This window comes from Spea bombifrons, chromosome 5, assembly GCF_027358695.1.
Source record: "Spea bombifrons isolate aSpeBom1 chromosome 5, aSpeBom1.2.pri, whole genome shotgun sequence".
Lineage (NCBI taxonomy): Eukaryota > Metazoa > Chordata > Amphibia > Anura > Pelobatidae > Spea > Spea bombifrons.
In genome coordinates this window covers 81,762,671-81,776,046 of record NC_071091.1, presented here as the reverse complement: position 1 = coordinate 81,776,046, position 13,376 = coordinate 81,762,671, and the positions used below count along the sequence as shown (strand labels likewise).

At 38.8% G+C, this 13,376-nt stretch overlaps 1 protein-coding gene across 1 annotated transcript; it reads left to right on the top strand.

Annotated features, from left to right (window-relative positions):
• The first annotated feature begins 3,949 nt into the window (after positions 1 to 3,949).
• LOC128497734 (opsin-5-like) lies at positions 3,950 to 11,224 on the top strand. The gene is made up of 5 exons (XM_053467896.1): positions 3,950 to 4,034; positions 4,923 to 5,085; positions 6,080 to 6,207; positions 9,824 to 10,158; positions 10,637 to 11,224. The coding sequence occupies exons 1-5, from the start codon at positions 3,950 to 3,952 to the stop codon at positions 11,222 to 11,224; spliced, it is 1,299 nt and encodes a 432-aa protein (XP_053323871.1).
• Positions 11,225 to 13,376: the final 2,152 nt, after the last annotated feature.

The window sequence follows — 13,376 nt, the reverse complement described above, 5'->3', positions numbered from 1 at the left end:
GCAACTGCGATCACACAAATACAAACCATCACCACCCCAACATGCATAATATATATGGGCAGATCTGTCTGCTTAGCTGTGTGCTTTGTGACCCTGTCATCCAGCTTCTTTGACAGACTGATTACCAGATTGCCCTTTCTGGTGCGTTTGTTTTCGGAAATGCTACATACCAGCCTCTCCTAGTGTGACAGTGCGAAGGATGTTTTCATATCAACTCCTTGATTTTGCTTGTTAGCCAGGATAATTATATATATATATATATATATATATATACATACACACACACACCCCCATAAAAAGTCTATACACCCCTGTTATAATGCCAGGTTCTTATGATTTAAAAAAGAATGATAAATCACGTCATTCCACCTTGAATGTGACCTGTAACGTGAACAATTCAATTGCAAAGCAAACTAAAATCTTTAAGGGGGAATTAAAAAACAAACAAACTTACAATAACCTGGTTGCATAAGTGTGCACACCCTTAAACCAATACTTTGTCGAAGCACCTTTTGATTTTACTACAGCAATCAGTGAATATATGCGGCAATATATGCCCACTCTTCTTTGCAAAAGCACTCCACATATGTCGGAATCACTCTTGTAAGCCTTCCTGATCAGTTTTCTTCTCGTCTTTTTATCAATTTTGGAGGGACGTCCAGTTCTTGGTTATGTCTCTATCGTGTCATATTGTCTCCGCTTGATGATGACTGTCTTCACTGTGTTCTATGGTGTATATATCTAACGCTTTGAAAATTCTTTTGTACCCTTCTCCTGACTGATATCCTTCAACAACGAGATCTCTCTGATGCTTCTGCTAGAAGAGCTGAACTTTATTTGTGATTAATCAGAGTCACTTTAAATGATGGCAGGTGTGCAATGACTTCTATTTAACATGAGTTTCATTGTGATTGGTTCATTCTGAACACAGCCCCGGTGATAAAAGGGTGTGCACACTTATGCAACCAGGTTATTGTGAGGTTTTTTTCCTCCCTCAAAGATTTCAGTTTGTTTTGCAATTGAATTGTTCATGTTATAGGTCACGTTACAGGTGGAAAAAGTTCTGACATGATTTATATTTGTCTCATTCTTTAACATCACAAGAACCTGGCATTTTAGAGGTGTGTGGACTTTTTATATCCACTGTATATATACACGTAACCAGCAGCTGCTTTTTAAACCTATTTCTGTCTATTTCAGTGGGGCGTGAGCGTAGGGGGGTGTGAGCGTAGGGGGGTGTGAGCTTCAACTTGATTAATAAAGGGTACAGAGGACCCTCACATTTTTAAAAATGTGTTGATTTGTTTTTTAAAAAAACTTTTTATATATTAACTCTTAACGCACATCTACTTGCACAAAAGGCAAATACCAATTCATTTTTGAGTTGCTTTCCAAATTGAATGTCAAGTTAACCCTTTATTTCCAATCTCTGGACTTTTAGTGAATAGACCTTATTGGATGAAGCATTGTATACAGATGATGTAAAATGAATCACTATCATGGACCATTTTATATAAGAACGCAATGTTAAGAACCAAAAAAACATTTTAAAGACTGTGTAGTGTCTTTATTTTGAACATTATAGAATATAGTAGGAGCCTGGCAGTAAATAGAGAGGAAGGAGTGGGCAGAGTTAAAACCCTCCTGCTAGCAAGAGAATTCTTTACATTTATACAAACGACTGAAGTAGAATATCAATGATCACTCCCTGCATTGTCTGTTAACAGTCATTGTCCATATGCAGGGGACAGGAGCTGCATATTTCAAGCAGTAGAAGTCTGTGGATTCATCCTCTTTCAACTCAGCAAAAAACCTGTGGTGCTGGACTTCTGGATACCTGTCCATATTCTCAAGAGGTGACTCGATAAACACAATATCTGAAACTTCCCATTATTGAAAAGCATCGCTTAATCCTGCCTGATGTGGATAGCTCTGCTCTGAGCTCTGCCATATGATGAGAATGTATTGCTAGCAGCTCTCTTGTGGCAATTAGACTCATTCTGGAATTGAATTACAGGTAAGCAGCTGGGATCTGCAAACACCAAGGGGACGCTGGCATAGGTATGCATTAACCTTTTATACATTTATTCAAAGTGACGGGGAACACCAAATAAACACCTGATCATTGTATTTCTGTAAGCCGGTAATAACGATTACGCTAATACGTTTACCAGCTTTTAACAAATCACAGCATGAACACTTAACTGTTAAGTGCTTGCACCATGGACTACCGTTGGTACAAGGACATAATTATGGGCTCAATTTTTTCACAAGTCGGCAACAAACAAATGAAATGTCTGACTGCTATCACAAAATACCTTGGGGGGCAATTTAATGTAATATCTAAAATGTAAAACGCACTCAATGCTTACAAAGACAAATCTAGTAAAATGTTTTAGGAGATCGTGAGGAATTCACATTCTTGCATTGTTATATACGTGTCTAGTATTGCTTGTTTTACATTATTACTTAAGATTCCCAATCTTAGTAGTCCAGAGCTGGTAGTCCTGTTGGCGATTAAGAAATAAATGTTTGTAAGACAGTTACATGCTGGTTTGTAATATATATCTATATATATATATATATATATATATATATAGCTTACATATACCAAAGCCTATGGTAAACATATAAGGGAATGTTAGGAGGAGATCCCCCTCAATGTATAAATTATTTTTTGTAAATGTTCACCTGGACTGTGTCACTTCTATTTGAAAAGAGTGCTATTTTACTACAAATAAGGATGAGTAATTGGAAACACTGACATGTCCACAACATGTAGGAGAGGATCGTTGGGAAGTATTTTTTCCGTTGTTTCATAACTAATATTGAACAATGCCTACCGAGGCAGAAGAGTGGAAGTAAATCTTTTTATAGTTGTCTATTAATACATCCACCTGCAGGTATTAGTCTTCACCCTCATTCCCCACCCCAGCTATTTGTTTGAATCTCCTGACACGTTGTATAAATACGTCAGTTCCAGCCAGGACCGTTGAACATGCGTGGAATAGTGCTCCTGTTGTTTTTCTCATCAGTGCCGAGAATCGTCACGAAGAAGGTGGGAAGCTACAGCTATGGTGCTGCAGCTTCTCCCTAAGATAAGTTTATGTTTTATTAAAGTACTTTCATGTGTATTCTTCTTTGATAAGGGTATCAGGGATAAAACCTTCCAATATTGTGTTTTGCATTTGTCAAAAAATGTTTTTCAAGATGTATTATAATTCACAAAGGATGTATATGTATTCATAAAACAGAAATTGCAGAATTAAATAAATTATTCCTACTTTATATTTTAATATATTTAGCTTTAAAAGCTGTTCCATCTATGATCATCTGAAAATCATGTATTGTTGACAAACAAGTGTGTTTAAAAATAAAAATCTATATAAACCAGAACTTGAATGTGAAATTATGATTTTCAGCCACTGACAGAGTTTTCACTGAATGGTCTTTACCATCAAAATGGAGCTGTTGGAAGAAAAAATAAATATAAATATATATAATCTTGATCTCTTGTGCACTGGCAACAACAAACATCGTGTTTATTCACTGAAATGTGTGTTTAGTGAATAACCCTAATTTTGGCAACTGTTGCTGATGCATTCGTTTAACGCCTTGTACGGGCTCAAAATGCATTGTTTTCAATGGGTTTAGGGACTGCCCATTGTCCTTAAGGGGTTAATCTACCTATGGCTTGGTTTGCTGATCAATGCATGATTTTGAGATTTATGTAAACACAATTAAAGGTACACTCCAGCCATCATATTCACGTTAATGCATATGATGACTGAGAGGTTCCTTTAAATGTATATGCGCTCCCTTATGCAAATCCATGAAGGGTTGTGCAGAATCTCCTCCATATATATTTGACCTTTTCCCCTCCCCCAGCTATATGCCATACAGGAGATGTGTTGAGCTGAAATGATGCTGTTAATTTACTATTTTCTAGATGGGAATTATGGTAAACGAATCATCCTTTTCAAACATACCCAAGGCAGCTGATAATGTTGTTGGAGTCATCTATGTGCTATTTGGCGAGTACTAGTATTTTTTTAATGTTTATTTCTTAGGCATTAGAATTTAATGCATTAATTATTATTTACTACTAATGATAACCATTAGACTTGTGTATACAGATTCACATGAATTTTGTAAAAGCAGATAAAAACAATAATAATAAAAGCTCTCAGAATTTTGTCTGAAGGACAGAAAACAAAATTCATTGTCCGAAAACAAATGGACCATTCGCACAAGTCTGCTAATAATGATATTGTATTAAAGCAGAACCCAGAAAAAGCTTATTATTATATAAAAATCTTATCTCACATGGACCACTCTATCAGGTAGCTGTAGAGTTTTATATAAACAAGTCTCATAAAGGGGCTACAACATCTTCAACAAAATGAAAATGTTCACCTTTAACTCTAAGCAAGCTCACAGTTTCCTTAAATGGCAAGTTTACTCTGGGTGTCAGCTGATAGCCCTTAGTTATAAGTACATTTATTTATTGCCTATTATATATTACTCTGTGTACTGAATTGTTGGTTCACTAGAGGCACTCTATTGCCAGGGAGCAAACACCCTCATTTATTTAGATTGTGACCTGGGGTTTATATGCATCTCCAACTAAAGTCTGTGTGTATCTGTGTCCATGCTTTTACTCACTGGTTTTGTCTTTAAGTCTAAGTGAAGTTTATACACTAAATGTTAAGGTGACCCATTTCATATCCCTGGAATATTATATGAAACATGGACAATGCAGTTGGACTTACCTTCTAGATTGTAAGCTCTTATGAACAGGGCCCTTCAAACCTGTGAGTCAAATTGTTTAGTTATATACTTCTTGTCGTGCCCTGTTTACCCATTATATATATACAACAATTATAATAATACATTGTGAAACATATTCTTTCTGTGTGCAGGCACGTGCTCTCTGTTTGGGAATAGCATCTTATTATACATATCCTACAAGAAGAGGCAACTATTGAAACCAGCAGAATATTTCATAGTTAACCTGGCCTTTAGTGATCTTGGAATGACTTTGATCTTGTATCCTCTTGCAATAACATCCAGCTTTTCACACAGGTTAGTATGATACAGAGTCACTCCACAGTCAGGAAAATGGTTGTGGGGGGGTGGTTGGGGTCCTGCCCCAGATTTGGCCAAGGGCAGCACTCAAGGTAAATATACCTTTATTCCTTAGATTTATTCTAGTGCTGTTCTTATGGTAGAGTGACTACATTGGCCATGTTTTTCATGACAGACATGATTTCCAGATATTACTGTTTTCCAGATATTACTGCTCTGCACACTGTTCTCAGTTCTCTTCCATGAGTTTATACACCCCACTAGACCCCTGCGCGGGACTGCTTTTTTAATCCCACTCCCGCTGATCTTGTGTCCAATCCCGCCCGCTCCCACAATGTGGGTGTTCCACTCCCGCCCGCTCCCACCACGTTTGGGGTCAATCCCGCCCACCTCCTTACTTGAACTGCAGATTTCCCGTGCAGTCCCGCAAGGCTGCCCTCGAGTTGCTCCCTCACAGCGTCTCTTCACTTGCTCCGCCCAGGAACAAGGCAGAGTCACGGGAAGTGACATCACATCATCTTTGTTCCTGGCCGGAGCAAGAGAAGAGAGACACTGTAAGGGAGCAGCGCGAAGGCAGCCTTGCGGGACTGCGTGGGATTACCAGGATCCGCAGGTACAGTGCCTGACCGCCCACTCCCGCCCGCAACACCAGCAAGACCATCAGTGCAAGTTTTTTGGCGGGTCCCGCCTCCCAATGCAGTCCTCTACACCCCACATACTATGCAGTAAATTGTAAAATACCAAAGTCTTAATTTTTCAGGGGGACTATTTGGTTAATCAAGGTCTATTGAGAAGGCACTAAAGGGCAACACCTTTTATGTGTCTCATAAAATATCGTGAAGTAAAAACTTATGTAACTTGTGTGAAGAGCTTCCTGACGCATACATTGTATGCATTTCTAGCCATGGGGCTACTTATAGCACTCCCATGTTTTATTTTTATACTACAGCATACACGTATGCTCATTGTACATTATTGTGCTACATTGCAGGTGGATATATGGATGGCACGTCTGTTTATTTTATGCATTCTGTGGGGTATTGTTTGGGATTTGCAGTTTATCAACAATTACATTACTGAGTGTGGTGTGCTGCGTGAAAGTTTGCTTCCCAACGTGTGGTAAGTTTTTTTTTTTTAACAAATATGTTGTGTTAATAAACTTGTACATCAAAACAAAAACACAACCTGAATGTACCGTATGTGCTCGATTATAAGACGACCCCCCTAAAATATATTTTTTTCATATTTAATAAAAACTATGAATGAGAAAAATGCATTTTTTGTTTTTATTTTCTTTTATTTGCCAACCTCCCCCTCCCAGTTATGCACATCTGCCACACGACTTACTACTCTGCCACCCAGATACGCCGTATACCCCTATATGCCACTCTTGCCCCCTGACTTACCAATGTATCCCTAGACTTGTCCCCCCTGCTCCAGACTCCCTGGTGTTAGGATCAAAGGTGAGGATATCGAGATGCAGGAAATCACCAGCAATATGAATAAGTTACTTTATCGGCAAAAGCAAGTAGACAAGAGTTCAGGAAAGTAGTCAGCTATGCAGGGGTTAATGAGGAGAAACTAAGACCAAAAATACTTTAAGCAGTGATGAGGTTAAAGAGCAAGCCTAAAGTCCACTATTACTTGGCACTGAAATAGTCTTGATTAGGAAGGTAGGGATCTGGATCACAGATACAACAGAGTAAAGTCCTGTTTGTCCCTTTTATACAGTGCTTGATTATTAATCCTCCCCCTTGTGTGATGTCATCTTTGTGCACCTTACTATGTCTCTGCTGCAAACCCTATAAAAGGGTGCAGTAAGAACATGCACATCCCATAGTGCTGGCGATGATCCCAATTTGTTTGTTTTCGGGCCTAATGTTCCAGGGAAACATGGAGGTGCCTGCTGCAGACTGGGTAATTGGGTACTCTGGGGATGAGCTCCTTGGATACCCCTGACAGGTGTCAAGTGGGGGCAGCCGGTGGACGTAGACAACCTTCGCTGAGCATCGCAAGGTCTCTCGACGCCAGTGCTCCATCATAGAAGCCCCGGTGAAAGTGTCGGGTAGCTGCAGAGGTTGTCTGCCAGAGAGGAGGATCCAGGTCCCCTGCAGCGCTGCGGGGGATCTGGATCTTAGTCTTGTAGTCAGACCTCTATTTAATATAAGACAAGGGGTATTTTTCAGAGCATAAAACCTTATATTGTCTTATAATCGAGCAAATACTGTAATTCCTTAGTGGCAATAGACGCGGTTTCTGCTTACGTTCCAGATAAACGCTCTGGATTTAACCTAAAGTGATTTGTGTTTAAGACATTGCAAACTGATTCAATTTGCGGGCTGTTAACTGCATTGGTGAAGGAATTGTAAGTCTTGTATGACTTCATTATAAATTTAAAGATGCCATCCTTGGCAAGTTTATCCTTGTAATAAGAACTGTATGGAGCTGACCTAAAATAATGAAACCGGCCCAAAATTAAGGGAGCATAGAGGGTGGCACAGAGAATGAAAAATAAGAGGGAGAAAGGTAAGAGATGGGTAGAAAGGGGGCAGAGGGAGAAACTATTGATATGGGTTAAAAAGGTAGATAAGATAGGGATAGATAGATAGATCGATAGAGATAATGGGAAAGGGGAAGAGTAACGAGAAAGGAGATGTTTTTCTGTGTAAGTACGTTTGTGTGTAACGGCAGACGTGAATTTGTTTATATGTATGGGCTGGTTTTGTATTGGAAATGTATATGTGTGTAAATGGTGATGCGTGTGTAAGGGTGGTATATGTGTGTGTGTATGGGCAGACGTTTGCAAGGGCAATGTGTGTGTGTTGTGACGGTCTGTTAGTATTGCTATTTTGGACTTAGAGGGAATGATTGTCTTACATATTTAACCCTGGGGAGATATTTCATATTGTTTTAAATAAAAATATTTGCCGAGTCTAGCAACTGTGAAAATGTTTGCCATGAACCATGTCTGTGCCTATCCTTGGTTAAAAAGAATGTGTGATTGTGGGTCTCAGCGTACAGGGTTGAAATGCGTGTGTGTGTGAGGACACAACGGTGTACAAATTAAACAGCATACAGTGTATGTGTGAGGGTAGTGTCACTGCACGGTGCTACAATGAGTGTGTGTGGGGTATCAGTGTTTAACCTTTTGTGTATCAGTGTACAGTTTTCAGGTGTGCATTTGGGCTGTATCAGTGTACAGTGTCAAACTTGGTTGGGTGTTAGTGTATGTTTTTAGAACGAGTATGTGTTAGTGTACATTGTGCTGTGTCAATGTATGTTATTAGAGTGATTGTGTATGGGGGTGTCAGGGTTAGACTGTGTTGGGTGTCATTGTATGGTGTTAGAGTGAGTGTTTGTGGCGTGTAAGTATACAGTATTGACTGGGTGGAATGTCCACAAACAGTGTGTCAGCGTATGGTGTTGGACTGAGTGTGAGTGTATGCCTAGAGTGCATGAGCCAGGGAGGTGGTGCAGAGAGCAGGGCACTGAGCAGTGAAGATGCTGTGCAGAGTTGGTGGTAGAGCAATCTTGCTCGGCTTTAAAAATATTCCCATTTATGTAAAAGAATGGGGGGGGCGTGCACGTAAATATTCCTTCTTGGGGTGCCACTTGGTCTAGCACCAGCCCTAGGTGCCACTAAAATGACCGGGGTCACGTAACATTGAATGACCCCGAAGTTGTAGTGTGTTTTTATAGAGAAATAGACTAAGACAGGTTAAGCGACTAGTGGGAGTGTGTATGAATGTGTGGCTGGGTATGATAGTGTGTTTGTCTCGGTATGTTATTGTGGACATCTGTTGTCTGAGTGTGTTAGTGTGTATCTGGGTATGTGATTATGTGTTTGTTTGTGTCCGGGTATATTAGTATTTGAGTTTGAGTGTGGGGTACGTTAGTGTGTTTGTGTATTTTAGTGTGTTATGGTTTCTGTGTGTGTTAATTATTGGATATGAGTGTGTGGTAGTGTTTGGGTGTGTCTTTTAGTGTGAGTGTCTTTCCACAGGTCAGTATATAAATCAGCCCTGTCTGCAATGCCAACACATAATGTATCATGATCACAAGCTTGGCATGTCAGGCGCCTTAAATACTTTGTAGTAGTATTATATACATAGAGGCTGGTAGAAGTAGTATATGTTAATATAGTGAGAGAATTTAAAATGGCATAGAATAGTTATAAGGTTTTCCTGAATCTGAGAGAAGATTAAGAAATTAAGATTTGAGTCTTTACAGTAGGAAAAAGACTCAACAAGTCGATTGATTATTATCTGTCCTCAATGAGCATTAATTAAATTGGATAAATAAAATGCATTATTTTACTTTTAAATCCAGTACTCAGCTGCATAAATAAAAATCAATAGGTAACAAAGTTACATAAGAAGTCTTAGTAAACCCCTACTCCACGACCATGCCTTAACCAACTAAAAGCAATCCGCGGAGATAAGATAATGGATAGAATAGTCTTGCAGATTTCTTGAGAAAAAGAAATAAATATACTTTTCTCTACTATAAACACATAAAGGGGGTTTTTATTACTTATTTTAATCTGCCAATGTTGTTACTTGGGTTTATTTAGTTTATAGAACTGTAAGATGTAGGATTTGGGAAATTGAGAAGAATTAAGTGATGTCACCCATGGATAAATAGTCATGTTGAAAACTTTGTATTTTATTTGGTTTGCTGTATATTATAAATAACGTCTCAGAAACAAAATTATTTATTGTATATATCCATACAGGAAACCGACTTGACCGCAGGTTGGGATGCATCCTTGTTGCTTGTGCTTGGGCATTTGCCGGAATATTTGCTTTCTGCCCACTTCTCCACTGGGGAGAATATGGAGTTGAGCCATACGGTACAGCTTGCTGCATTGACTGGTACTCCTCTAATATAAACAAAGTAGCAATGTCTTACACGATAGCTCTATTTCTTGTGTGCTTTATTCTTCCATGTGGAATCATCATTACCTCCTTTACACTTATACTGATTACTGTGAAAGAATCGTGGAAAGCAGTGGCACGGCATGGTGCTGTCCCTGCCAGGATGAAGAATGTGCAGACTATAATAATAAAGGTATTTCTAATGGTTTTATTACATGGATCTGCTGTATAAATTACATTAATAGCACATCAGTAGTAGAAGCTCCTAACAGCAGAGCACAGAGGTGAACTATGTTCCAGATTCTTTTATATTGTTATTAATTACTGTTTTATATGCTGCCATCATATTCTTCAGTGCTGTACAAAGGGTAGACAGGACATAACAAGATGATATATAACATAATAATCTAGCTACTGCGACACAACCATGGGTAATGAGTGGCATAGGTATCCACGTGTAAATACTAACTTCCATTGAGCTTTGTATTGAAACAGAAATAATAATATACCCAAAATAGAAATACACTAATTGAGAGACTTTAGGATCTAAAAAAAAAGCTCATTGTGTAGAGTTCACAATTAGCTAAATTATGCTTGTTTTGAACTGATTGTTCTAGATCCCAATGTTGGCTTATAACAATAGACATTTCTTTCCCATTTTTTTAACGCAGCAAAGCATTGCGGTGTTTATAGGATTCTTTACAGCATGGAGCCCATATGCAGTCATATCCATGTGGGTAACCTTTGGATCTGTTGATATTATCCCTCCTTTGGCTTTTGCAGTGCCATCTGTGTTTGCAAAATCATCAACAATTTACAATCCAATTATATACCTTTTCCTGAAGCCCAACTTTAGAAATATACTTACCAAGTCTTTTGGAGAGCTTCGGGAGCTTTGTGCTAGACCATGTTTTTCTTTGGAACTTCTTTATACTTGCTGTTGCACAACTCTCCTACAACTGCTTCACAAATGCTTCAAGAAAATAAAGTCAATCTGCCATGGTTCAATGGAGTCAGCTAAAGGATATAACTTTGACACATGCGAACAGTGCAAAGATACGTTTGAATGCTTCAAGCATTATCCAAAATGCTGCAGTACACAATTTTCTACGTCTTTAGAGTCAAAGCATCATGTTTACCAGAAAAACAATGTTAAGAGGTCCATAAGGGTCATAGTGCGTGGGCAAACAACAGTGGAGATGAATGACCTAGAAATTACTTTAGAAGTAATGCCAGGGTGTAGTAAATGTACCTATTGAATGTTTGTGTGGTTTTAAGATTGTTCAATGGAAAGTAACATATTTACAATAAAGAATTATCTCAGGTCCAAAATAATATCAAATTGACACAACATTTTTTTTCTTTTTTCAAGATTTCCAAGACATTGAAGCCTCCATTCATTGACCTATGTAAACCTACGTTTATGTTACCGTATATACCGTATTTGCTCGATTATAAGACAAGGTTTTTTCCCGAGCAAATGCTCCTCGTCTTATAATTGAGGTTGTCTTCTAATCAGACCTCATTCTGCTGGGGCCATGCTGCTTACCGGGCTTTGGTCGCAAGCAGCGTCTCTGCTATTAGCAGCAGGAGAACAGGAAGCTAGCACATAACTCTACCTCCCCCCTCCTTCATCTGGGGGCGGGGCCAGAGAAGTTGCTAGCACAGCCGGGCCCCTGCAGAAGTCTTCGAGTGAGAGATCTGCAGTTCAGGTAAGGGGGTGGGGGAGGGTTTTTGGGTAAGTATGTGTGATTAATGGAATGAATGAGTATTTAAATGTTTGTGAATGAGTGTGTGTGATAGCATGGATGTGTAAAGGGGGTGGTGGTGGTAGCATGGCATAGGGAGGCTGTAATCACACTACTATCATCCCCAGGTTCCAGCATGTACTGGCTGCCTTGGCTTGATAGGAGTGTGATTGCTGTTAGCAGTTATATATATATATATATATACACCTCCAGAAATGCATTTTAACCCCCTATATGCCACTCAGCCCCATGATATGCCTTTTAACCCCCTATATGCCAGAGTGGCATATAGGGGTATGAGGCATATCATGGGGCAGAGGGGCATATAGGGGGTTAAAAGGCATATCATGGGGCACAGTGGCATATAGGAGGGTATAAGACATTTCTGGAGGCAGAGTGGCATATAGAGGGTTAAAAGGCACATCATGGGGCAGAGTGGCAAATAGGGGGGTATAAGGCATTTCTGGGGGCAGAGTGGGAAGCCTGGGGGCAGATGTGCATAACTGGGGGGGCAAGTTGGCAAATAAAAGGAAATAAAAAAATATATATTTTTCTCAATCATAGCTTTTATTAAATATGAAAATTAGTTTACATGAATTAATATTTACTAGTAAAACTTTTTTCCTATAGGGTAGTCTTATATTCAGGCTTTTTGTTTTTTTTCCTAAATTAATATTTTGATTCTGGGGGGTCGTCTTATAATCGAGCAAATACGGTACTTGCAGATAAACTGAGAATTTTAGGTTCATAAATACACCCCATGGTCAGATCTAAGGGTGGGCAATGGAATGCTCTCGGAGTAGGGAGATAGAGGTAAGTTGGCTTACCTCTTTATCTCCCTAATTTCAACGAGAAGGTGAACTTGAGCGGGTCACATAATGTTGTGTGACTCCACAGTAGTACAGTGCCATCAACAGGCTGCAGAAGATATGTGCCATATCTTTAATGGCATATGGCACCATCCAATCCACTGAGTAACATTTGTCTAGGATATACTATATATTCTGAAACTGGGAAGTACTAAGCTCACCATAACTTGATATTGAGCTTTCTACTAGTAAAATTGTTGAGATGTGTCATTCTCAGGATTGATCTGATTCACAGGAATGTGGCATTTTCTTTAAAAATAAAATATGATTAAATCATTTATTTGTAATATGAATATTTGATGTTCTCTTCTGTGTATTCCTCTACCTTAAACATGTGTTTTCTATGTTCAATTTGTAATGTATGCTTTTGTGTTTTTGCAAAACAATGAATAGCACTGTTTTCAGTGACTTTTAAAATGTACTTGTGTATGTTATCTGAATGCCAAAAAATAAAAATCCAATGTATGATAAAGTGTTTTTTTTGTTTTGCATTCAGGGGTTAGCTTAGGAGCAGACTAACACACACACACACACACACACACACACACACACACACACACACACACACGTGATCTAATTCCTGAACATTCTTAACCATACACTAACACACACTCACTCTAATACCATGCACTAATGCCTACACACATCCTAACACCATACACTAACACACACACACTAATACAATACAGTTATACACACATTCTAACACAATACACTCATTTAAACATTATTATTTGTTTTATATAGCGCCATAAAATTTTGTAGCACTGTACAATGGGTGCTTCTTACACACA

Bases quoted from the DNA above. Each gene is read 5' to 3' on its own strand.
- LOC128497734 (XM_053467896.1), top strand. From the start codon at position 3,950: ATGGGAATTATGGTAAACGAATCATCCTTTTCAAACATACCCAAGGCA. The intron at 5,086-6,079 runs GTTAGTATGATA...GCTACATTGCAG, and splicing joins ACATCCAGCTTTTCACACAG to GTGGATATATGGATGGCACG. The intron at 10,159-10,636 runs GTATTTCTAATG...TTTTTAACGCAG, and splicing joins TGCAGACTATAATAATAAAG to CAAAGCATTGCGGTGTTTAT.